The sequence below is a fragment of the Syngnathoides biaculeatus genome, chromosome 6 (assembly GCF_019802595.1).
Source record: "Syngnathoides biaculeatus isolate LvHL_M chromosome 6, ASM1980259v1, whole genome shotgun sequence".
In the NCBI taxonomy this organism is placed as follows: Eukaryota; Metazoa; Chordata; class Actinopteri; order Syngnathiformes; family Syngnathidae; genus Syngnathoides; species Syngnathoides biaculeatus.
This window is the reverse complement of record NC_084645.1, coordinates 6,211,139-6,234,730: the sequence shown is the minus strand read 5'-3', so window position 1 is coordinate 6,234,730 and position 23,592 is coordinate 6,211,139. Positions and strand designations below refer to the sequence as shown.

Here is a 23,592-nt window from a genome sequence, read left to right as displayed (position 1 = left end):
GGTTAGTGGAATTATGACCAAAAAGTCTGACCACAAAACTTTCTCCCATGATTCCTCTGTATCATCCAAATGGTCATTGGCAAATTTAAGATGGGCCTCGACATGCAGATTTGAGCAGGGAAACCTTCCGTGCCATGCATGATTTCAAACCATGACGTCTTAGTGTATTACCAACAGTCACTTTGGAAACAGTGGTCCCAACTCTTTTCAGGTCATTGACTAAGTCCTGTCGTGTAGTCCTGGGCTGATTCCTCACCTTTCTATTCTTTTCTCATTGAGACCCCACGAGGTGATATCTTGCATGGGGCTCCACTCCAATTGAGATTGACCGTCATGTTTAGCTTCTTCTATTTTCTAATGATTGTTCCAACAGTGGGCCTTTTTTCACTGCCAATTCTGTTTAGCAATTTCTCCGTCGCCCTTTCCAGCCGTGTTTTGTCTCTGGTGTCTTTGGACAGCTCTTTGGTCTTGGCCATGTTACAAGTTTGAGTCTTATTGATTGTATGGGGTGGATAGGACCATTAAAATATCATACATTTTGATTTCTGGATTTTTCTTTTTAGATTATCTCTCTCACAGTGAACATGCACCTACAATGAAAATTTCGGACCCCTCCATGATTTGTAAGTGGGAGAACTTGCAATGTAGCAGAGTCTTCAAATATGTATTTTCTTCACTGTAATTCATCCATCCATTTTCTCATCCGCTTATCCTCACAAGGGTCGCGGGAGTGCTCGAGCCTATCCCAGCTGTCAACGGGCAAAATGCGGGTACACCCTGAACTGGTTGCCAGGCAATCACAAGGTACATAGAGACAAACAGCTGGACTCACAATCACACCTAGGGGCAATTTAGAGTGTCCAATTAATTTTGCATGTTTTTGGGATGTGGGATGTGCCTGGAGAAAACCCACGCAGGCATGGGGACAACATGCAAACTCCACCCAGGCGGTGCCGGGATCGAACCCTGGACCTCAGAACTGTGCCTAAACCACCTGTGCCATCTAAATTAATTCAAATCTGGTTAAAAAGGGATATCATTACGGTTCCATATGTCCTAAATTATAAATATATGGATCTGGTGGCCCAGTTGCTCAGATGGAAATTGTACCCTGCATCATGCCCGTTGACAGCTGGGATAGGCTCCAGCGGCTAAGAAAATGGATGTATGGATGTATGGATCTCATAGACGGGACAAAAAAATCTTACCCAGCCGCTGTCATGATCCTGCCGCTCCAGCACAAGCTGTGCGGGTGCGCTAATTGGGAGGCACACACCTGTGCCTCATGCGGGCTGATCATCCCCCGTATATTTAGGACCCAGTGACAACTGGTCAGCCGCCAGTTCGTTGACCTTTATGTCCCGTTCCAGCACTCTCGTATCCTGTTTGAACCTGTGTGTACTGACTACTGCCTGCCCACTCATCTGCTTTCTTCGCCCGACGCCCATACAACCGCTGCTGCACTGGACTGCCTGCTCGATCCCCGACCTCGCCATACAATAAACGTGTCTCTTCTTGAACTACCTTGCGTCTTCCGAGTTCCTGCATTTGGGTCCAACCTCTCGTTCCGATGGGACGTGACAGAACGAACTGGCCATCACAGGACCCAGCAGGAAAGACCCGGCGTAGCCGGGACCGGCGCAAGGTAGACCGCCTGCCGGAGGACCAAGCCTGCCCAATCCGGGTAGGCTCCCTGATGTCCTCCACTTCCGTGTCTCACGCTCCGCCAGCGAGGTATGAATACGTCCCAAACACGACCCGCCCGGCTCCTCATATTCTTCTGGACTCTGACTTTTCGGAATATGAGGAGGACCGTGATTTGTATGCCCGGCTGCCTGAGTACGACTCCGACGACTTTGATTTTGAGTCTCGTTGCCCGGCTTTTGATCCCAGTCAGTTTGCCCCGCCTCCCCGCGTTTCCAGCACCCGAGCGACTTCGCCCGGTAGATCCAAGTGCACCTATCGGTACGAGGGAACCCGCTTGGCCATCTACCCGGGACCTCCGCGTGGCGGCCAGAGGAGACGCCCCGGCCGGGCGCTCCCTGGTGTCTCTCGCTGCGCGGCAACGAAGACACCGTCCTCCCACTCCTCGCCGGCAACGGTGAGACTGGCAGATCCGCAGCCTGTGGCGAAGCTTACAGCCCAGAGGGAGGAGGAGCCGCCAAACCACGAGGCGTTCTGTCGCGAAATGCGGGCGCAGATAGAGAGGCAGAGCGTGGAATTGGCGGCTCTCACGGCCCAGGTCCGGCAAGGATTGGCGAACAAGCCGAGCTACTCTGACGTCGCAACGGCGACGGACTCGCTGCTGATGCAGGCTCACGTGGCAGTTGGAACTGACCCGCTTCTGAGACACGCCCACGTGTCAGTTTCGACTGACTCTCCGCCTGCTCAGGTTCACGATGCCGTGGAAACCGACCCGCCCCCTTGTCAAGTGCACGCCACAGTGGGAACAGACTCGCCACCTCGCCAAGTGCACGTCGCAGTGGTGGCGGTTCCGAGCAGAGCTCACGCGGCAGTCGGAACTGACCCACTCCCGAGACACGCCCACGTGTCAGTTTCGACTGACTCTCCGCCTACTCAGGTTCACGTTGCCCTGGAAACGGATTCGCCACCGAGCCACGCCCACGTTGCCGTTTCTACGGATGCAGTGCAAGCTCACGTGGCAGTGGGGACCGACCCGATGCCGCCTCACGTTGCTGTCCAGGAGGTGGCGACGTCTCCACAGCCGCTTCTCGTCTGTGCTCTGGAGTGGCAGTGGCGACTGGTCCGCGGACGCTCCACACTCCTGCTCTGTCGGCGACCGGCCCGCGGTCGCTCCCCGTTCCTGCTCTGTCGGCGACGGGCACGCCCTCAGGTTCCTGTCCAGGAGGTGGCGACAGTTCCCCAGCCGCCTCACGCTCCCGTCCAGGAGGAGGTGGAGTTGGTGATGCTGCTGCCGCCTTCTCACGTTGCTGACCAGGAGGGGGCGGCGATGGCGCCGCCTTCTCACGTTGCTGACCACGAGGGGGTGGCGATGGCGCCGCCTTCTCACGTTGCTGACCAGGAGGGGGCGGCGATGGCGCCGCCTTCTCACGTTGCTGACCAGGAGGGGGCGGCGATGGCGCCGCCGTCTCAAGTTGCTGACCAGGAGGGGGCGGCGATGGCGCCGCCTTCTCAAGTTGCTGACCAGGAGGGGGCGGCGATGGCGCCGCCTTCTCAAGTTGCTGACTAGGAGGGGGCGGCGATGGCGCCGCCTTCTCAAGTTGCTGAGCAGCAGGAGCTGGGGAGTTCTGTGGAGCCACCCAGGAGCTGGAGAGACTTCGGGGTGGCGGTCATGGCTCTGGTCCTGCTCTCAATCATCTTCTTCACTCCTGAGTTCGCCCAGCCGCTTCAGGACCTGGCCTCGTTGGCGACCAATCACTGGTCGTTTCGCAACCACGGCGTGGGAGGTTTTCATCCAGAGCAGTTGCCTGCCTCGTTCTGGTTCCTGCCTCGCCGTTTGGTTCCTCACAGAGGTCGTCCGCCCGAATCGCCCCGTGGGGACCCTGGTGCTTGGCGTCCGGGTCGTCCTCCTGACCTGTCCACCCGGACGCCTCGTGTTTGGTGGCCTGGATGGTCACCAGTCTGGGGTTCAGGGGGGGGGCGTGCCCTCCTCCGGACCCTCTTCCACCCACCCCTGCCTGTGTTAATTGTGTGTGTTTTTTTTTTTTTTTCGTTAAGGGACGTCTGGGAGCCGTGCCTTTGAGGGGGGGTACTGTCATGATCCTGCCGCTCCTGCACAAGCTGTGCGGGTGCGCTAATTGGGAGGCACACACCTGTGCCTCATGCGGGCTGATCATCCCCCGTATATTTAGGACCCAGTGACAACTGGTCAGCCGCCAGTTCGTTGACCTTTATGTCCCGTTCCAGCACTCTCGTATCCTGTTTGAACCTGTGTGTACCGACTACTGCCTGCCCACTCATCTGCTTTCTTCGCCCGACGCCCATACAACCGCTGCTGCACTGGACTGCCTGCTCGATCCCCGACCTCGCCATACAATAAACGTGTCTCTTCTTGAACTACCTTGCGTCTTCCGAGTTCCTGCATATGGGTCCTACCTCTCGTTCCGATGGGACGTGACAGCCGCTACTTGATAACTACCCAACTGTAAAAATCTCATTCAAAATGATTCAGAAATTATATCCTACTATCGATCATATTGTTAAATTACGCAAAGTAGATATTGATGTGAAATGTACTTTTTGTTCTCTACGTGTTGAAACAGTTACTCATTTATTTTGGCACTTTTCCACCGTAAAAAAAATGTGGACTGAGATCTCTGACTTTATTACTCTCATGAACAGTGTATCCCATAGGTCATGTAATATTTACAACCTTTTTGACAATGTGATGCGAAAACCTCTCTAATTTAATAGTGTATTGAGGAGATTTTTGTCAACAGTTACGAATTTTCGGGAGCGCTGCCATTTTCGCGAGTCACATGATGTACGTGGACGTATGTGACGTGTACTTTGCCGTTCCAAAACCTTCAATTACATGGGACACCATTATGCCCAGCAGTGATTTCTCTGATTTATCTTCATCTGATAAAGACATAGCAATATCAGTTGATCGGGAAGATGGAGGAATACTTCCATACAGATTTGAACTTCCGCTGCCTGGAACCTCGGCTTGCGGCCGCCACCGGAGCTCGCTTGTCAGACCCCGCGTCATACTCGTCCAAAGAACAATCCGCGGCTGCCGGCCGGAGCTCCAGGGGCCCTTGTTTACGCACTTATGTCGCGCATAGGCCTCCGAGTAGTCAGACACAGCGTCACTCCACCCGAAGAACCATCCGAATATTCAACATTAATTACAGCCACAGGTCTTCCCGATCAACCGATACTGCTATTTCTTCATCAGATGAGGATAAATCAGAGACATCAGTGCTGGGCATTAATGGTGTCCCATGTAAACGAGCCTTTGTTGCGGCACGGCACACGTCACACGCCCACGTAGATCATGTTACTTGCGAAAATAGCAGCCCCCCTAAAAATTTGTAATTGTCGATAAAAATCTTCTCAAAACACTATTAAATGAGAGGATTTAACATCACATTGTCAAAATAGGGTATATATTATATGACCTATTGTATACACTGTTAATGCAAGCACTGGATTTCCTCTTTAAGTTACATTGGAGGGATGTGCTACCTGGGCTCACTGACTGTAAGTATAATAATGTGAAGTACAACAAAGTATAAATAATCTCAATATTGATGGCATAATGTCGCATTCATAAATGTAAATTTACTTGCAAATAATATCTTTTGCTGCTTTGCACAGTGAGCCAGTTATCCATCCATCCATGATCCAAACTGCTTATTGTCAGAGTCAGAGACCATCCCAGATAGTTTCGGGTGAAATGCGGACGACACCCTAAACTGGTCGCCAGTCAGTCGTATGGCAGATATCAATCCCAGATAGATACAAATGCAGGCATGCTACCACTACACAATCAGTGATTCATCTGTTCTATGAAATCCTCTCCGTCAAAGTCAAAACGCTATTAAGACCATCAATGAATGTGAACAGTTTAATATTCTTATATAAGCTCCCTCTGGTGTAAATTGGAAGGAAAATGATAGTACTTGCGTGAGTGGTGTGACTTTTAGTCCTAAAATAAAGTTTATTGGAAAAAATAAAACAAACGAAAAAAATCAACATGACGGATGTGACGTTGCGTAGGAACGAGCCAACCACCTTTTGGTACCTAGTTTAGCGCCAAAAGAACAGGAAGTGCAAATTATAACCAGATTTCAGGCGGTATATCGGTCTGCAGTTCTTCAAAGTTCGACTTCTGTCCAGTTCAGTAAATGGAGTCACAATCGTATCTTCCCATAGATCCCGGTGTGAGCATGGAAGAAAATTTCTTTTCATTGGACGACATTTTGCTTTCACACGAGCGACTTCCTATCCGCACAGAAGTGACTTTTCCTCGACTTGGATTCCTGGAGAAATCGAGCGACTCGTCGGATATTCTGATGGTAGGAAAGAGGCTCTTCCTTGATTAGGGCAGGTAAAAATAATTCCTACCAGGTTTGGGACTATTTCAAAGTAGGAAACATTTAATGCTGCGGCACACCTGATGGGCTTCTAATGCATACTGGCACATTGATCGCTTCCCAGTGCCAAGAAATGGATTTAAAAACCGAATACATTTGAGACTTTTATTTTTAAAATTAAAATGCTATTATTGTTTATTTTAGTGAGAGAAACCACGCAAAGTGGGCTTTAATTTAACGTTAAATTTAAATGACCACTTTTACAAGCAGTTTTAATTCAAGGAAGGGGGTTCTTTTTCTTTCGAGGGGTCGCCACAGCGTGTCATCTTTTTCCATTTAAGCCTATCGTGCATTCTCCTCTCTAACACCCACTGTCCATGTTCTGAGAGTTCGTAATCTATGAACGGTGTTTCCTTTACAGGGTACAAAACTGGAGTTTCCTTTGTGGCTGTCCAAGGGTTTGTATGAGCAGAACAAAGGGATGCTATTAGTCGAGCTACCCAAGGTTTACCGAGAAGGCTGGAGAACGGTGTTCAATGCAGACCCCAATGTAGTGGATCTACACAAGTTGGGGCCATACTACTATGGCCTCGGATCACAGATTCTGCACTTTGACAATCCAGAGAATCCAGAAATAGCACAGACTTTGCTACAGGTAACGTGTTTATATCACTCACCAACAGTTTGTTTTGTCGTCCTACTGATTCATAAATGTATATGAACTCAAAACACAAACGCAATGCACATACACACGTGTATGTATGTATGAATGTATGTGTATGTATGTATGTTTGTACGTACGTACAGTGTCCATCCATCAATTTTCTTAGCTCCTTATCCTCACAATGGCCGAGGGAATGGTGGAGCCTATCCCAGCTGTGAACAGGCAGGAGGCGGGGTACACCCCAAACTGATTGCCAGGCAATCGGAGGGCACATGAAAACAGCCAACAGCCACACTCACAAGGGCAATTTAGTCTCTAATTAATGCATTTTTTTGGGGAAAACCCACACAGGCACGGGGAGAACTCCACACAGGGGACATTGATAGAACCCTGGACCTCAGGACTGTGAAGGCAATGCTTTCCAGCTGCGTCACCATGCCGTTTGTACAGTGTGTGTGTGTGTATACAGGGTTCGCACGCGTCCCTAAAAACCCCTAAATTTTCAAAGGTGCATTTAGGGGCTCCTAAAAGTCCTTAAAATCCGCGAAAACCGGTCAAGCCCCTAAAAAGGCCTTAAATTATAAAAAAATCAAAGGGAGGACCTCTACCGCCAAAATTCTCCCGAAAAAAAAAAAAACTTATTTAAAAAAAAAAAAAAAGCGATCCGTCTGGCATCTAAAACAGCCGTAAATTGTCAACGGAAGTCACCGTCTTGACAACGAGTCGCCATCTTGTCGTTGATATTCCATTGTTCGTTTCCGTGAGTCGGCATTTCACTTCGTCTTCGTTACGTCTTTCATCAATCCAACTTATATCATGGGGAAGTGCATTTTTGATGCTTGGGTTGAAAGTAAGGAGTTTGGAAGCTGGGTTCATGGAGTTGCAAAAGATGGGCACATGTTTTACTGCCATCTGTGCAAACAGAGCTACCAGCTGGGAAAGATGGGCGTCAAAGCGCTGGAGTCGCATCGGAAAAAAAGGAGACGCGCTGATTTGGTGAAGACTCTCTCATCTTCCGTTGGTATGAATCTGTTTCTAAAATATAAAGATAGTGAAGCATCAACTTCAGCCAGTGGTACTAGCAGTGCATGCGCACCTACAGTTGTCCAGCCTTCGACTTCAACCAGCCAGAAGTCAGGCTCTATGAACGTAGTTCAATACACGAAGGCGAACTCGTTAAAGGCAGAGATCGTGTGTACTTAAAAAGTGATCTGCAGCCATTACAGTTACAAATCTTGTGAAAATAATTCTAAAGTGTTTGCAGTCATGTTCCCAGACAGTGACATTGCTTAACAGCTACCACTGTGGGGAAAGGAAGACTTCATACCTGGCTACATTTGGCATCGCTGCCCACTTTTCATCTCTACTGAGGCAGAAAGTGAAGGCTGAATCAGAGTATGTCCTCCTCTTTGATGAGTCTCTAAATCATGAGATGCAAGAGAAGCAGCTGGACATTCATGTGCGATTGTGGATTGATGACCGGGTCCGCACTTGCTACCTCACCTCTGAATTCCTGGGACATTCAGCAGCAACTGATCTTCGGGAGCGTCTGGACCCTATCGTGTGTGACTTCGGTCACCAAAAGCTGCTCCAGCTCTTGATGGATGGCCCCAATGTTAATTGGAAGCTGTACAAATCAATTCAAGAACAAATAGAAAAGATGACCACTCGCCGTATGCTGCAGACTGGAAGCTGCGGTCTCCACATCCTCCATAACGCATTTCGAATCGGTTGCCAGGCAGCTGGATGGGGTGTGGAAGATTTTCTGTCCAGCCTCTACAACATGTTTCGTGATGCACCTCCCAGGCGTGAGGACTTTAAACAAGTCACTGGATCCGACACTCTCCCTCTCATGTTCTGCAAGCACAGATGGCTTGAAAACATTAATGTGGCAGAGAGCCATCACCCTGATGCCACATGTGCGAGATTACTGCGAGGCAGCAAGGACTGAGAAGGTGACCTGCCCAACCAACAGCTCCTTCACTGTTGTTCAGAAAGCAGCACAGGACCCCATCATTGTTGCCAAGCTTCACTTCTTTCTCATGTGCGCCAGGCTGGTGGAACCATTCTTGAAATTGTACCAGACTGACAAGCCTATGCTTCCCTTCATCGCAAAGGACATGGGCACCCTCATCAAGACTCTGATGGAAAAGTTCATCAAGTCTGAAGTCCTTAACGATAAGGCAGCCTCCCTCACCAGCCTTGTCAAGAATAATGTGGGTGACAAGTCACAATGGGTGGATTTATCGAAAGTAGACATAGGCTTTGCTGCTGAGAGACTGCTTCTGAAATCTGGCATTGCCACCAGCCGTGTAAAGCAGGAATTTAGAATGAGCTGCCAAACTTTCCTGGTAAAGAAGCTGGAGAAGGCCCCCATCATATACAGTTTAGTCCGCCTACTAAGCTGGATGGACCCCCGGCACATTGCCATGAAAGATGAAAAGGAGAACAACAACAAAAAACTCCAAAAAACCTTACACATTATGGTGGATCACAGATGGGTGGAGGAAAGCAATTGCGACAGGATTCTGTTCCAGTATTCCAGACTGAGTGAAAAGATCCAAGAAGATGAGGAGATTCAGGTTGCTTTCTCTGACTTCAACATCTCTAAGGACAGGCTGGACACGCTCTTCCACTCCACTCTGCATCAGCAAGAAAGCCAGCTGTTCCAGGAGCTATGGGGCGTCATAAAGCAGCTGCTGCTCCTGTCCCATGGACAGGCATCCGTGGAAAGAGGCTTCTCTACAAACAAGGAGGACACCCTAAGTAAGGAGTCACTGATTGCTCGGAGGCAAATAGTGGAGGTGGTCCAGCAATATGGAGGGCCTGACATGGTGCCTATCACAAGGGAGCTGTTGGTCGCTGCGTCTTCTGCCAGAAGTATTTACGTCCAGCATCTGAAGGAGGAAAAGAAGAAGAAGGATGCCTCAAAACAGGCAGAGGAAGGCAGCTAAGGCAGAGATAGACAGCCTCAAAGTCAAAAAAGCCAGACGAGAGACTGACATAGCTATGCTTATTGAGAAGGCTGACAGGCTGTGTGAGCAGGCAGAAGAAAACAGGAAGCTGAGGTTTATCACCGAGGCCAATGCACTCAGAGGCCGAGCAAAGGACAAGAGAGCCTCTATGGCACCTCTGCAGCACCAAATAGAGGAGGCACTGGGTAGGCTCAAGGAGCTAGAGTAGGGGTGTTGAGACAGACATCAGTAGAAGACATTTGTGTATATAGTTGCAATTGTAGTTAGAATCAGTTTTTCTGTATACTGTTATGTGAAGATGTTGACAATGGTCATATCAATGAGAACTACCACAAGGGGCGACAGGTGATCACTGTCACAGGTACTGAGGTACTGGAACCTTTGATGAACCAAGAACAGCCGATGGCGCCATTGGGTGAGTCTTTTTTTCCTTAGTCTTGATTTCCCACGATGGCCCTAAATATTTTTCGTGTCAGCCCCTAAGAATGGCCCTAAAAAGCCCTTGAATTTTTTTTGGTCCGACTGAGTATGAACCCTGTCAAAGTTCTAACATTAGACTAGTCTCTCCATATCTAAATGGGCACGGTCATTTTCTCCGTGGTACATGTTCACTTGAAGTTGAAAATTTTTCCCCTCTACATGCTTTAGGAAAATAGAGGTCTATTACTAGCTTTCATCAATGGATTGCCAATAGATACCGCCGTAAATTACGATAGATTATAACAATACATCACGATTGCTGACAGGAATGTTTTTTGCAATGTATCGCTAGCTTGTTGCCACTAACACTGATTGTTGAACTAAACTTTAAGCATTTTCAAAACATTGTAGGTATAGGCCGTTCGTGTTTATTCCTTGACAGGCCAGTACGTTTAACTTTTCTTCGGATAAAGTTTGTCACATCAAGAATATTTATAGATGAAAAATTTTAAGTACCATTTTATATCATGTTGTCTACTAATATCAGTTGAAATTGAAAATTATAATTTCTCAGTTTGAAATTTTCATTTTCTATTTTAGTTGTTGTTTTTTTTTTTATTATTTTGAATTTACAGTTATGTTATATTAATCCAGTAAGTTATTTTAAGGTATTGAGATTCCATCCCTAATCACACCCACAACTTTATCTGTGGCATGATTGACCACACCCGTACATTTTTCAAATGTGAGTGACTGCTTTTAAGTGCATCTTATGGTTGCAAAAATACGTTACATATAATGCATAGGTATATTAATAATGCATCAATATTTCTCAGATTTTACTTATTCGCGGTGATGTAAGGAATGTTACCCCCGCGAATAATGCAATAAACACTGTACATGTTTAAATTCAAAGGGCTCTTTTTTCTGTGCTAGTGCTGGAGTCACAAGGAGGAATTGTGAGGGAGCATCATAAATGATCACCCTGATGAATTAATAGGTCTCCTCACAAATAGTGATTCATTAATTACACAAGCGAACTGCATTGTTGAAATCAAATGTCAGGCATGAATTTGTTGTCAGTGCTAATTGTTCATGTGTCACAAATGTGCAGATTTCTAACTTTTCCAGGATCATCTCTGTTGCGAAAACACCAAAAGCTGTAGAAATGGGCGTAAGCCAGTCATGAAGTTGCATGAGACAGTGGGCATTTCTATGGTCCTTTCACTGTGTGGAGTTTGCATGTTCTCGGTATACCTGCGTGGGTTTTCTTCAGGCACTCTGGTTTCCTCCCACATCCCAAAAGCATTGAAAGTTATTGAACACTCTAAATTGCCCCTAAGTGTGATTGTGAGTGCGGCTGTTTGTATTGATGTTCCTTGCGATTGGCTGGCAACCAGTTCAAGAGTGTACCATGCCTCCTGCCTGTTGATAGCTGAGATAGGCTCCAGCACTCCCGCAACCCTCGTCAGGATAAGTGGCTAAGAAAATGGATGGATGTCTAAATGTTTGGTAGTGAGAATTTCTCCTTTGTTGAGATAATCCATCCCACCTCACAGGTGTAGTCCATAAAAATTCAGATTAGACACCATGATTATTCCACAGGTATGCTGGCCACAATAAAAGGCCACTGAAATGTGAGTTTTGCTTTATTGTGGGGGTATGGAGGTGGGAGGTGTGTGTCAGAAAACCAGCCAGTATCTAGTGTGACCACCATTTGCCATTTACAGTACAACACATCTTTGCATAAAGTTAATCAGGTTGTATTAAGTTGCTACATAATGGCAGGAACTCCAGTCGGTTACGTTGGCGAACTGCAGTCAGGTCGAGACACCGGTGATGGCAATGAGCATGCAGATGAGATTCCCTGACATGGTTTCTGACAGTTTATGCAGAAATTATTTGGTTATGCAAACCGATTTTTACAGAAGCTCTCCAGGTGGATGGTCTCTGACGATGTTAGAGGTGAGGTCTTTGACGATCTTGGAGGTGAACATGCTGGATGTGGATTTCCTGGACTGATGTTGTTGCATGTGGTCTGTGGTTGTGAACCCGATTGAATGTACTGCCAAACTGTCTGAAACTCCTTTTGAGACATTTGTGAGCGAAATGAACTTTGTGTTTACGGCAACATGTCTGGTGGACATTTCTGCAGTCAGCGGTGCCAACTGTATGCTCCCTGAGAATTTCGGAGATCTATGGCATTGTGCTGTGATAAAATGCATATTTCATAGAGGCCTTTTATTGTGACCAGCCTATGGCACACCTGTGTAATGAGCATACAGTCTCATCAACATCTTGATATGCCACACCTGAGAGGTGGGATGGATTATCTCAACAAAGGAGAATAGCTCACTTACACAGAGATAAACAGATTTGTGAAAAAACATTTGAGGAAAATGGAGGCAAAGTTTTCGATCTTAGAGTCTAGCGCCTGAAAAATTTGCGCCAAAATAAAAGTTGCGTTTATATTTTTGTTCTCTGTGTGTATCTTGTAGGTTTTATCACAGTAATATTTCTATGATTTCGTGGAGGCCTTTTATCTGGACTTTCTCATTTACTCACTGTTTAGCAAAATACCGTGGGTATGGAAAGTATTCAGATTTAGTCCTTTGGGCCATTGTCTTTTTGGCGAACATTGGTTCCAGTCTATGGTCCTGAACACTCCGGAGAAGCAGTTTGTCATGTACTTGGCCGTATTCAGCTTTCCTTCAATTGCAACCATTTGTTCTGGCCCTGCAGCTGAAAACACCCCCACAGCATGATGCTGTCACCGCCACGCTTCACTATTGGGATTGTATTGGACAGGTAATGAGCAGTGCCTGGTTTTCTCCACACATGCTCCTCCGACCTAAGGGCAAAAAGTTCTATCTTGGTCATATCATACCAGATAATCTCATTTTTCACCATCTTGGAGTATGTCAAATGTTTTTTTTTTTTTTTTTTTTTTGCTACCTACCCATCAAACAAAGTTTCCTTGTCCCTCAAACTCTACAAAGCTCTCATTGTCCCTTTTTTGAGTACTTCTAAATTTCTGACTACACTTCGGGCACTAACTCATAAGATTCCAGTTGGGTCTTTTTTGACAAAATCATAGAACTTTGCTCGACAGGGCCGAATATACATCCTGAGCTTTTCCCTTTAAAGACCATTTGCAATAGCAAAGTCCATGACTATTAAGGCCACTTCAGGTTTTAAGCAACTTTCTCAAAAGTAGGGGAAGTATTCATCAACTTCTTTTTCATTGAAAGTAGCGACCACTTTGGCATACAGTGTAAATCAAAAGATGTTGAACTAACTGAATCAAAGGACGTTTCAAGTTTCTTAAATTCAATCTCTTTGACAAGTTCTAATTTTCCAAGTTCTGTCTCTTCGGAGTTGAAGTTGTAATTCCAGTTTTTTTTTTTTTTTTTTTTTTTTTTTTTTTTTTTTTACTTCCAAAACCTTTTCCTCTTTTACCAAGGCCAAAACATCAGGAACAAAAATGTCCTCATCAACGTAATAATTCAGAACAATTTTTCTAAATTTTGAATTTTCTCATAGCAGGTTTGGCATCAAGTTAAAAAAAACTAGCAAGTTGTAAGAGGTCGGACTTGCGCAAAGAACAGACTGATTCAGGGGTAGGGGACTGAATAAAGTGCTCAACATTAAACTCCATTTTGCTGGCGTCACAGTTTAGGTTGCAACTATGAAGAAAAATTAACAAAAGTTTTGAAACAGATGTCGCATGTCAAATGAATTTGATCCCGGACGAGCCCCCAATTTTGTTACGTGTTAATTTAGACTAACGTCCCCTTTGTTCAAACCAGCAAAATGCGACAAGGCAGTTGTATTGCGTTTCTGACTATTTAATCTCACTCCCATCAACACAACACAAGCGCGATAAAATAGCTAACACAAAATAGGCGTTCAAAAACAGAGTACCCACAACGGCGAATAGTAATGTTGAACGAGTGTTCCCAAACAAGCAAATGTTCATCCCAGCAGGTATTCCAAGTTAGCGAAAGTTCCAGCTGGTCCAAAAATGAAAGGTGGCAGGCGTCCATGTAGTTAGTGTTCTAAGCACCGTAGTTTCCCAGAGCAGCGGTGAAGTCGTGAGAAGAAGCCTCCTTGTCAGTCTTTCTCGTCCTTATATCTTATATAGGTAATTCTTGAAACATTTCAGACTTCCGCGTCACAAAGGACACAAAGAGTTCGCATCACACGGACCCAAGAGCATTAGAGGAAACGCGTCACATCATCAGGACTTAAAAGTATGAAAGGAAACTGTCACAAAAATCTACATCTTAACAACTTAAAAGCATAACAGGAAAATAAAGAGAACAAAAAATAAAAATACACACGAATATAACACTCTCCCCTTAAGGAAACAAAAGTTGTAGAGAAGCTTTGTGTTGTAATATAACTAATGTAGGGATTTGCGAGTTTGGACCCTACGCCTGTTCACGAGTCGAGGAAAATATGACCAATGATTAGAAAAAGTTAACCACAAATGGATTTATTACAAAGCAATGTGCAATACAGACGTCCAGGTGTTACCGAGGTATCTGCTGGGCACGAGACGTGTGTCTTCTGGCAGGATAGCCAAAGAATAAGACAAGAGCTGCCCGGTAAAACAAGTTTTTTATATGTGTGGGTCCATGGTAAAAGTGGCTTCCCCCGCCACCCCCCCATAGTCTGGTCCTGGGCTGAGATGGTAACTTTCCGCTCCTTAACTGGTGTCGTTTGTCTCCACCGCAACGCCTGGAAGTTTAGATTCACTTTCAAAGGGAGCCATAGCAACACTAAAATCATCTTGAGGAGTGTGTCAGGGCGGGGGTCTAATGAAGACATAATTACCACGGCCATCAGTTGGGGCACCACTCGGCTTCTCAATCAGACGGGTTAAAAGAACGAGTACAAGGAATGCAACAGCATCCACAGAGGGTGAGAATAGAAGTGAAGGCAGCCAGAGAGATGAAGATTGAAATGTCACCATTCCATTTACCAAACACATTCATCCAGTTATCCCACATAGACATGTCAACACCAGTGTTCCTTCATTTTCTTAGTAAGGGTTCTAAGTCCAAATATGGCCTTAGTGAGGTGTCCGCCAAGTTGTTATTCGGCAAGCACCTCCTTTCTCGGCCAACAGTGGGTCTAATGTGATTCTATTTTGGAAAGCCATAATAGATGCAGCCTTAAGTTGGTCATGTACACCTTCAAGTCCTTCAAGGGTGAAATTGCGCAAACGTTGCACATTATAATGTATGTAATTGATACGGTTGACATTTTCGTTAGGAGTAACGGGGAAAAGAGTGGAAATTACAGATATGTTTTCAATACCGGCAACTACTTGATCAGCCACTTTATACTCATGTGGGACACCACAGGGGACGCCAATAGGGTCAATGTAGGTGGGGTCGTCAGCACCAAGCCAAGTAGGCTTGGACCTACGTGGACGGTGTAATAGGCCAAGAGCTTCCTTGAAGTGTTCAAGAGCAACCTCCAGATCATCTAGAATGACAGGAACAACAAAAATAGGCAAAAGTAAAGTTACTAATGCACATCTGCCCATACTGTTGCTTCGGGAGGCGGTCGAAGAGACAGTTCCCTCTGCACCAACACCACACATCAGCACGGCTGACTGGTTGAAAGAAAGGTGTTTCCTGGGTCAGTGCACACTGATCATCAGAGATATTGTCAATTGGGGCACCATTACCTTGAAGTAAAATACAGGTGAAGTTTTGGTGTACGCGATTAAACACAAGTTTGTTCTTTTGAGCCGGTGTTACCGGTGGGCAGTATCCCAAATTTTGCATTCATTTTTAGTCCGCACATAATTTTTCACAAGATCTAGAATACAGGTGGAGTTGACAGAAGAAGAAATAACACGTAACAAAGGTCTAGGTCCTATACATACCACACAGTCACTCGGGGTTTTATTAGCCGCTTGTTCTGCCATGAGTAACCAATTATTGTTTACTGCGCTAACGCCTGTCAAAACCCTAAACTACTCATCAACAGATAGGGCCTTGTTTATAATACAACTCTTCTCTGTGATAAATATTTTCTGGGTGGGTTGTACTAACAGCTGAAACTGATGTGGGTGTAGATATGGGGTATTTTTGAACGATTTCCCAGATCAAAATAACCAAGAACAACAATAACACCAATAATAAGAATCCCAGAGATTACCTGCTCTCCCTCTCTTGGTCCGAAAAGCAATTAGACCAACTGTAGGAATCATGGTTAATAAAACAACAACAAACAATAAAATAAAAGTACAATTAAGAGTCTGTAGCAGGGCGGAGCATAGAATAATGAAACCACTTAGTTCCTTTTCCCTCCAAGCGGACGGCTTTGGAGGTATGAGCAGTCATCTTGTGGGGGCCAGACGAATGGGTTCTGACCACTTAAGAGAGAATCGTTCAATGTTGACAGATGACCACTCGGGAAGATCAAATGCAGGAGGGGGTGTTGGAAGAGTGTCCTGGATCTGTGAATGGAAATTAGAAGCAAAAGAATGCAGTTGTGTCCAAAACAGTTTATGAGAAAACTTGGGAAACACAGCATTCCTCCAGCGGTTGGAGTGAGGAGGAAGGGCCAGGCATCATATAACCTGTAAAGAGGTTCATAAGGAGAAAAACCAGAAGGGCGAGACAGTTTGTCACACAGACATTAGAGCAAGGGGAAGAGCCTGAACTCAATTCATGCCAGAAGTAGTACATATTTTAGCCAGTTTTTCCTTCAACGTGCGATTCATACATTCAACTGAACCTTAACTGGCAGGGTGATAAAGAACCAAACTTGTGAGTTAACCCTAGCCACTTCTCTACAGTAGCTAGGTGTGTGGATGTGAAATGTGTACCGCTATCCGAGCGGATGAGAGCGAGGAAACCAAAGCTTTCATTACTGACATGGCGTCTTCGCCAGCGCAGGGGTAGGCTTCAGGCCATCCGGAAAAGGTGTCAATAAAAACTAGAAGGTAGCATTTACCTTGAACAGGGGGTGATCATGTCTGTGAAATCCATGACCAGTTCCACACCGGGCCAGATGGGTGGGTCAAATGAACCTGGCAACGGTCTAAGTGTGGGGCGTACATTGTGTAGCTGGCAAATATTACAGTCACGACAGTGGGTGTGACACAAGTCAGACATTTTAGGATGCCATCACATGCGATGTTTGGTTAGCATGGCTCTCGGGCCAATATGAGCCATAGAGTGAGTTTTGGTCAAAATATCTTTTGTTCAGGAGAGGCGTTGTGCTGTATTTTAACCAATTCACTATGAGACGGCGGTTCGGGCAGGTCAGGAGAGGATTTGTCAGATAATTGGACAAGCATCTGTGGGACATCGCCCGCAGCCTGCTTGGCAGCCAAGTCGGCAGAATTATTGCCGAGGTTCTGTGGTTGAAGTGAATTTAGAGTGGCCAGGGACCTTGACGATAGCCACCGCCAAAAGTTTGGCCAGGGCTTTATCTAATCGTTGGATCAGTGTCAAATGTGCAATAGGAGTACCTTTTAGCTGTTTTAAATAATTCCATTTCCCGGCAGACAGGTCCTCCAACACAACAGCCGAGACAGCGTAAGATGTGTCAGAATAGACAGTGACAGATTGTCTGATCGCCGGTTCCAGTGAAAGACAGAGTGCGAGCACTTCTGCTGCCTGGGCTGAGGGAACATGTGTGCAGCCAAAGAGCCATTCGGCTTACGGTTACTTCAACCATTAGTGTACAGGACCCTGCCATTAGTCAAAGGTTGGACAGAGAGTTCAGCAGTTTAGTTAGTGACAAACACGACTCTGCTGTTGGGGCTGCCACCAGGAGGTCATCAGCATACATCAGGCGTTTACATCCGTCTGGGAGATCTAGATCCTGCAGCAATGATTTCAAACATTGATTAAAAATTCCAGGTGTATTTTGGAAACCTTGTGGCAAACTGGTGTATTGCAAGTTGCGTCCCTGATGTCTGAATGCAAACAAGTGTCTGCACGCGAGTGCGAGTGGGACACAGAAGAATGCATTTGCCAAGTCTTTATGAAATATTTCAAACCAGGTGTGATGGTAGACAACATTCTGTGAGGGTGTGGTAGAGGTAACAATGGTGTGGCCGTGAACATCATTAACGGAGCTCAAATCATGTGCCATACGCTAAGTGTTTCCATCTACTTTTAAAACTGGCCTGAGTGGTGTACACCACGAGGAGGTGGATTTTTCCAGGACTCCAGAATTCCACAGGCCAGTTAGTGTCCTCCATCCCCTGGATAGCAGCTGGGAGCCAAGGATATTGAGGTCTGTAAACATGATGTCCTGGATAAACCATGATTTTAATGTCTGGTGTCTAAGGACAATGTCCTAAATCAAAGGGTCCAGAGAACCAAACTAATTTAGGCAGTTTAACATTGACTCAGCCTCGTCATGGTCAGAGTAGTCATGTCTGTGTTCTCTAGTTAGGGTCTCGTATTCTATTATGGTGATATTAGTTGTCGGATGTGCGTCAGGAACAATGATGCAGTATCCATCTGCAGATTTGGAGATCTTTACGTTAGGGAGTGGTGTGTCCTCACAGTCAGTTATTTGAGTCAGTTGTTTCACCATAGGTCCCAGCTGCCGGGCCCGTGAGCGGCACCTGCCAGAAGCCCTTCAGAAGGTCAAACTTACTCACATACGTAGCTTGACTGATGTGATCAATGCAATCTTCCATTCTCGGCAGAGGGTAGGAGTCAGTTAATGACAGTGCATTGACAGTGTTAATGTTAGCACAGCAGCGCCAACCGCCACCACCACTCATGGGCACAAGTACACTTGGTGAGCTCCATGGACTGTCACTGGGTTCTATAATGTCATTGTCTAGCACAGGAGTGTCAAACATACGGCCCGCGGGCCGGATCCGGCCCATCTGGTGGTTTGGTACGGCCCGGGGAAGAAAGCTGCATTGTATAAAAAAAAATATGAATTTTCTTTAAAATTTGTAGTTCTTGTATTATCCGCCAGGGGGCGCAGTGTTTTAGTACGTGCAGACAACATGAAACAACACTGCGGCGGAACTAGGACCACCTTGACCTGGTAAAATTGAACGTCTGTACAGCGTCTATTGGCGACAATTGCATTATTTACTTTTCCGTTTGCCTCGCACCCTCATCAGCAAAATGTCTTTGTCAAAAAGGAGAAAAGTAGACACGGAGTGTCGAACTTTTCAAGAAAAATGGACATGTTCTTATGTGTTCACGGAGGTGAATGGGAAACCCGTGTGCCTGGTGTGCCAGCAGCAAGTTTCGGTGCTTAAAGAATATTTGGCGCCGTTACGAAACTCAGCATGGTGAAAAATACAACAGTTTGGATGGAGAATTGAGAAAACAGAAGGTAAACGAAATGATGGCGCGTCTGAAGAAACAGCAATTTGTTTTCACCCGGAGCCGAGAAGCCAGTGATGCTGCGGTGAAAGCCAGCTACCTAATTGCGAGCCAAATAGCAATGGCATCAAAGCCGTACAGTGATGGAGAGTTCATCAAAAACTGCTTGCTGACGGCTGCTGAAATTGTGTGTCCTGAGAAGCGACATGCTTTCGCCAATATAAGCTTAACAAGAAATACCGTGGCAGACCGGATTTCGGAACTCTCTGCAGATTTGGACCACCAACTAAAACGCAAAGTGGGGTCATTTGTGGCATTTTCTGTTGCGATTGAGAGTACTGATATCACGGACGTCGCTCAACTGGCCATATTCATTCGTGGAGTTGACAAGACTTTGAATGTCACAGAGGAGTTTCTCGAGCTGGTGGCGATGATCGACACCACAACAGCTGAGGACATTTTCAGCTCCGTCGTTGGAGCGCTGGACAGAGTCGGAGCGGACTGGTCACGCGCCGTAAACCTGGCTACTGATGGTGCGCCGTCAATGATCGGTAAAAAGGCAGGTGTTGTGACAAAGTTCAGAGATAAAGTACAAGCCGCAAATGGGGGAGGTAATTTTTGGACATTTCATTGCATTTTGCATCAGGAGGCATTATGCAGCAAATCGCTAAGAATGGATCACGTCATGGAGGTGGTTGTCCGAACTGTTAATTTCGTCCGAGCCAGAGGTCTCAAACATCGTCAATTTGACAGCTTTCTCAGTGACTGTGACATTATCCATGGTGTGCCTTATCACACGAACGTACGATGGTTAAGCAGAGGTGCTGTGCTAAAGCACTTCTTTCATTTACATGATGAAATCAGACAATTTGTGGAGAAAAAAGGTAAACCTGTTCAGGAATTACAGTGCCATCTGTGGCTGCAGGACCTTGCGTTTATGGTTGAAATCACTGAGCACTTGAATATTCTTAACAAAATGTTGCAGGTACGCAAAAAAATCGTAACACAGTATTATGACAGCATACGTGCATTCAAGTTAAAGCTCGGGTTATGGGAGACGCAGGTGGCAAGCGGTGACCCTGCTCATTTTCCCTGTTTAAAAGATATGTGCGCAGCAAGCGTTAATTCTGACGTGAAACGGTACAAAGAGAAGATTTCAGGGCTGTTGATGGAGTTTGAGAAAAGATTTCAGGTTTTTAGCGAACTCGAAACAGATTTTGCAGTTTTTCGCTCACCATTCACAGTCAAAGCTTCTGATTTGCCCGTTGCCATGCAACTTGAAATCATTGATTTGCAGTGTGATGTAGAACTGAAGGACTGATTTGCCTCTGTAAGCTTGGACACATTTTACAAGTACCTCCTACCAGGCTATCCCGCATTGACAGCACTAGCTGCTAAAACATTGTCCATGTTTGGGACAACCTACCTTTGTGAGTTTTCTCACTTATGAACATTAATAAAACAAAGCTGCGCTCAAAGCTCACACATAAGCATTTGAATGAGATTCTGAAATTGGCTGCTTCTCAGGACATGATGCCTCATATTGATGCACTTGTGCAGGATAAACGATGTCAAGTTTCAACGGCAAATACCAAGCAAGACGAATACTTGCTGTGAAAGTTATTCATTTGTTCAAATTGCTTTCCAGATGTTGAAAAACAGTTTTTAAGTTCTACAAGGCTGGTACTAAATGTTTTTGGAGCATTGTTACTATTTCTGTGATCAGTTTTATGTACGACACACTTAAATATATGTTTAACTGTGTAAAAGTGTTGTTAAAATTGCACATACTTTATGTTCTTATGTTATTCTCTTGTTCATAATATATTGTTCATAATGTAAAAGGAAAATTCTGTTAATAAACATTTTGATAATTTACTCATTCTTTGCACTAATTATTAGTATTAGTGACTAATACAAAGGAAAAAAGTGGGCTTAATGTTAGTTCTATATAATTTTGCAATGAGTTTACTGGTCCGGCCCGCTTGATCTCAAATTAAGCTGTATTCGGCCCGCAGACAAAAGGGACTTTGACACCCCTGGTCTAGCATGTTCTGTACCCCCTTCCGCTGAATCTCACTCTTCGCATGATTCATTCGATATGGGTGTTGTCTTACAGGCACAGCATCACCCACATCTATATCATGACTAATTAGGTATATGCGGCTAGGCACATCTGGAAACAGGTCAGAAAACTAAAAAAAAAACAGGTTTTTGGTCAGTTGACAAATGTTTTACTTTCTCATCAAGGTGAGGGTAGGAGTGAGTTTTTGACAATAGAAAAAAAAAAAAAAAGAAATACTGTTCTGAAAATGTTTTTGATGCGACAGCAATGCAATCAGAACAATTCGCATGCTCCTGAAGGTTTGTGCTACCAATTTGGCAGACTCAAAAATTAAAATAAATAAATAAAAAGGACAATTATCTTTCGTAACTATAGCCCTTATTTCTGTAATTGTATGTGTAATGTCCCTTTAATGATATGCATGTTAATATATCCGTAAAGATACTTGCTGCTACTTTACTTACCAGTTTTAGCTCAGTCACAGCTAAAAAAAAAAAAAATGAAAAAAAAATGCCACTGAACAGAAATTCAATTTTGAAAGTGAATTACAAATACAGCATGATAAGATAATGTTGATACTTTTTTTTTAGACGTTCATTGGGCGTTTCAGACGGACCATGGACTCTTCCCAGAATGCTTACAATGAGGACACCTCAGCGTTGGTGGAGCGTCTGGACTATCTTGAGAAGGCGATATTCTTCTCTGGGCAATGTGGCCTCAACAGGTTCCAGGACTGGGAGAAAGGACAGGCCTCCCAGCTCTCTGCCTCCAGCTTGGTGCTCAACTACCGCAAGAGGAAGATAACAGACGTGCAGTCATGAGCCAGTCTACTCGCTGGAGGAAACCCCTGGTGTAAAGATAGACTTCTTGTCCTGCATACGACACTGTGCTGATTTTCTATGAAATGTTCCTATAATTGGTGGTGTTTTGTCTGGAGTTTGCATGTTCTCCCCATGCTTTTATGGGTTTTTATGCTTATTTCACTGGTAACCTTTCACACATATGTGACTACAAATATGTATGTACTTGTCTGATACATAAGTTTTGCATCTGCATCTTCTTTGGAGACTGACAATTTGTCATTACATTAATGTGCCATTTTTTTTCTTTTTTTTTGATATTAACAGAATGACCAACTGAGGTGCATTGCTGTACATGATAACACAAATTGCTTTGATTGTGAACGTTTGTTTCCAGATCTTGAGTATTATGTTCTGTATCAGCCACTTCTTTCACTTCTTAACTAGATTAATAAATGTTACTAATTTAAAAACAAGAAAGTTAAACCCATTCCTGGGGAGTGTCCCATTTTTGGGACACCGTAATTTTCTCGGATGAGATCCTTCCGTATATCAAAATATTTAAGTGTTTTAATCTGAAGCCATAATTTAGTATCAGGAGAGGATAACTCATCAGTCAAAATTAGCACGGAGTTATTTCCCTTTCCATCCTGACACAACATGGCTGCCTCAAGTTATCATATAACTTAACCATAAACAAAAAAGTATTTCCTTGATTAATCCCTGTTAGGAGACTTATCGCAATAAGGCAAGATATTGCAACCCTGCCCATGAATGGGTGAATGACACTTTATTGACGAAATCTCATACCTAACAATAGAGATAAGGTCAGGTTCTGCAGGAGTATACTTTAAAGTAAATATAAAATTAAACCCAATTCAAGCCAATTATAACTACAGACATCCCTATACACATTTTAAAATGCATACTGTTATAAAAGCTACATATTCACTTCAATGTCTATACGAGAAAAAAAAATACCGTAAAGCGTGTCATTCATGTGCAAAGTTGTGGAAGTCTCACTCGACATCCCGGTGGCAGCCATATTGCCTCCAACGTCATTTACAGATGTCACGCCTTTTCTCCTCCCCACCAGCGGTGTGACAACACGGGCCAGACAGGTAGACCGACCCAGCTGCGCATTGGGTGAAACGCCAGAGGATTACGTCGTCAGACACTGATGGATCTTTTTATTCGTCCTGCTGCAAATGAACAAGTAAATGGACACTACAGATGTGATGCGGATCTTTTGTCACGTTCTAAGAGGATTACGTCGTCGGACACCGACAGAGCTTTTTATTATGGCTGCTTTC

The 23,592-nt window shown here is 45.1% G+C and overlaps 1 protein-coding gene across 1 annotated transcript; it reads left to right on the top strand.

Moving 5' to 3' along the window:
* Window positions 1–5,725: 5,725 nt before the first annotated feature.
* gins3 (GINS complex subunit 3) lies at window positions 5,726–22,760 on the top strand. Its single transcript, XM_061823223.1, has 3 exons — window positions 5,726–6,005; window positions 6,445–6,678; window positions 22,070–22,760. Exons 1-3 carry the CDS (start codon window positions 5,835–5,837, stop codon window positions 22,298–22,300), a joined length of 636 nt encoding a protein of 211 aa, XP_061679207.1. The 5' UTR covers window positions 5,726–5,834; the 3' UTR covers window positions 22,301–22,760.
* The last annotated feature ends 832 nt before the right edge of the window (window positions 22,761–23,592 follow it).

What these genes read in the sequence shown, in the direction of transcription:
- gins3 (XM_061823223.1), top strand. Translation starts at nt 5,835, where the DNA reads ATGGAGTCACAATCGTATCTTCCCATAGATCCCGGTGTGAGCATGGAA. An exon ending in ACTCGTCGGATATTCTGATG is followed by an intron (nt 6,006 to 6,444) that starts GTAGGAAAGAGG and finishes TTTCCTTTACAG; the next exon opens with GGTACAAAACTGGAGTTTCC. An exon ending in TAGCACAGACTTTGCTACAG is followed by an intron (nt 6,679 to 22,069) that starts GTAACGTGTTTA and finishes CTTTTTTTTTAG; the next exon opens with ACGTTCATTGGGCGTTTCAG.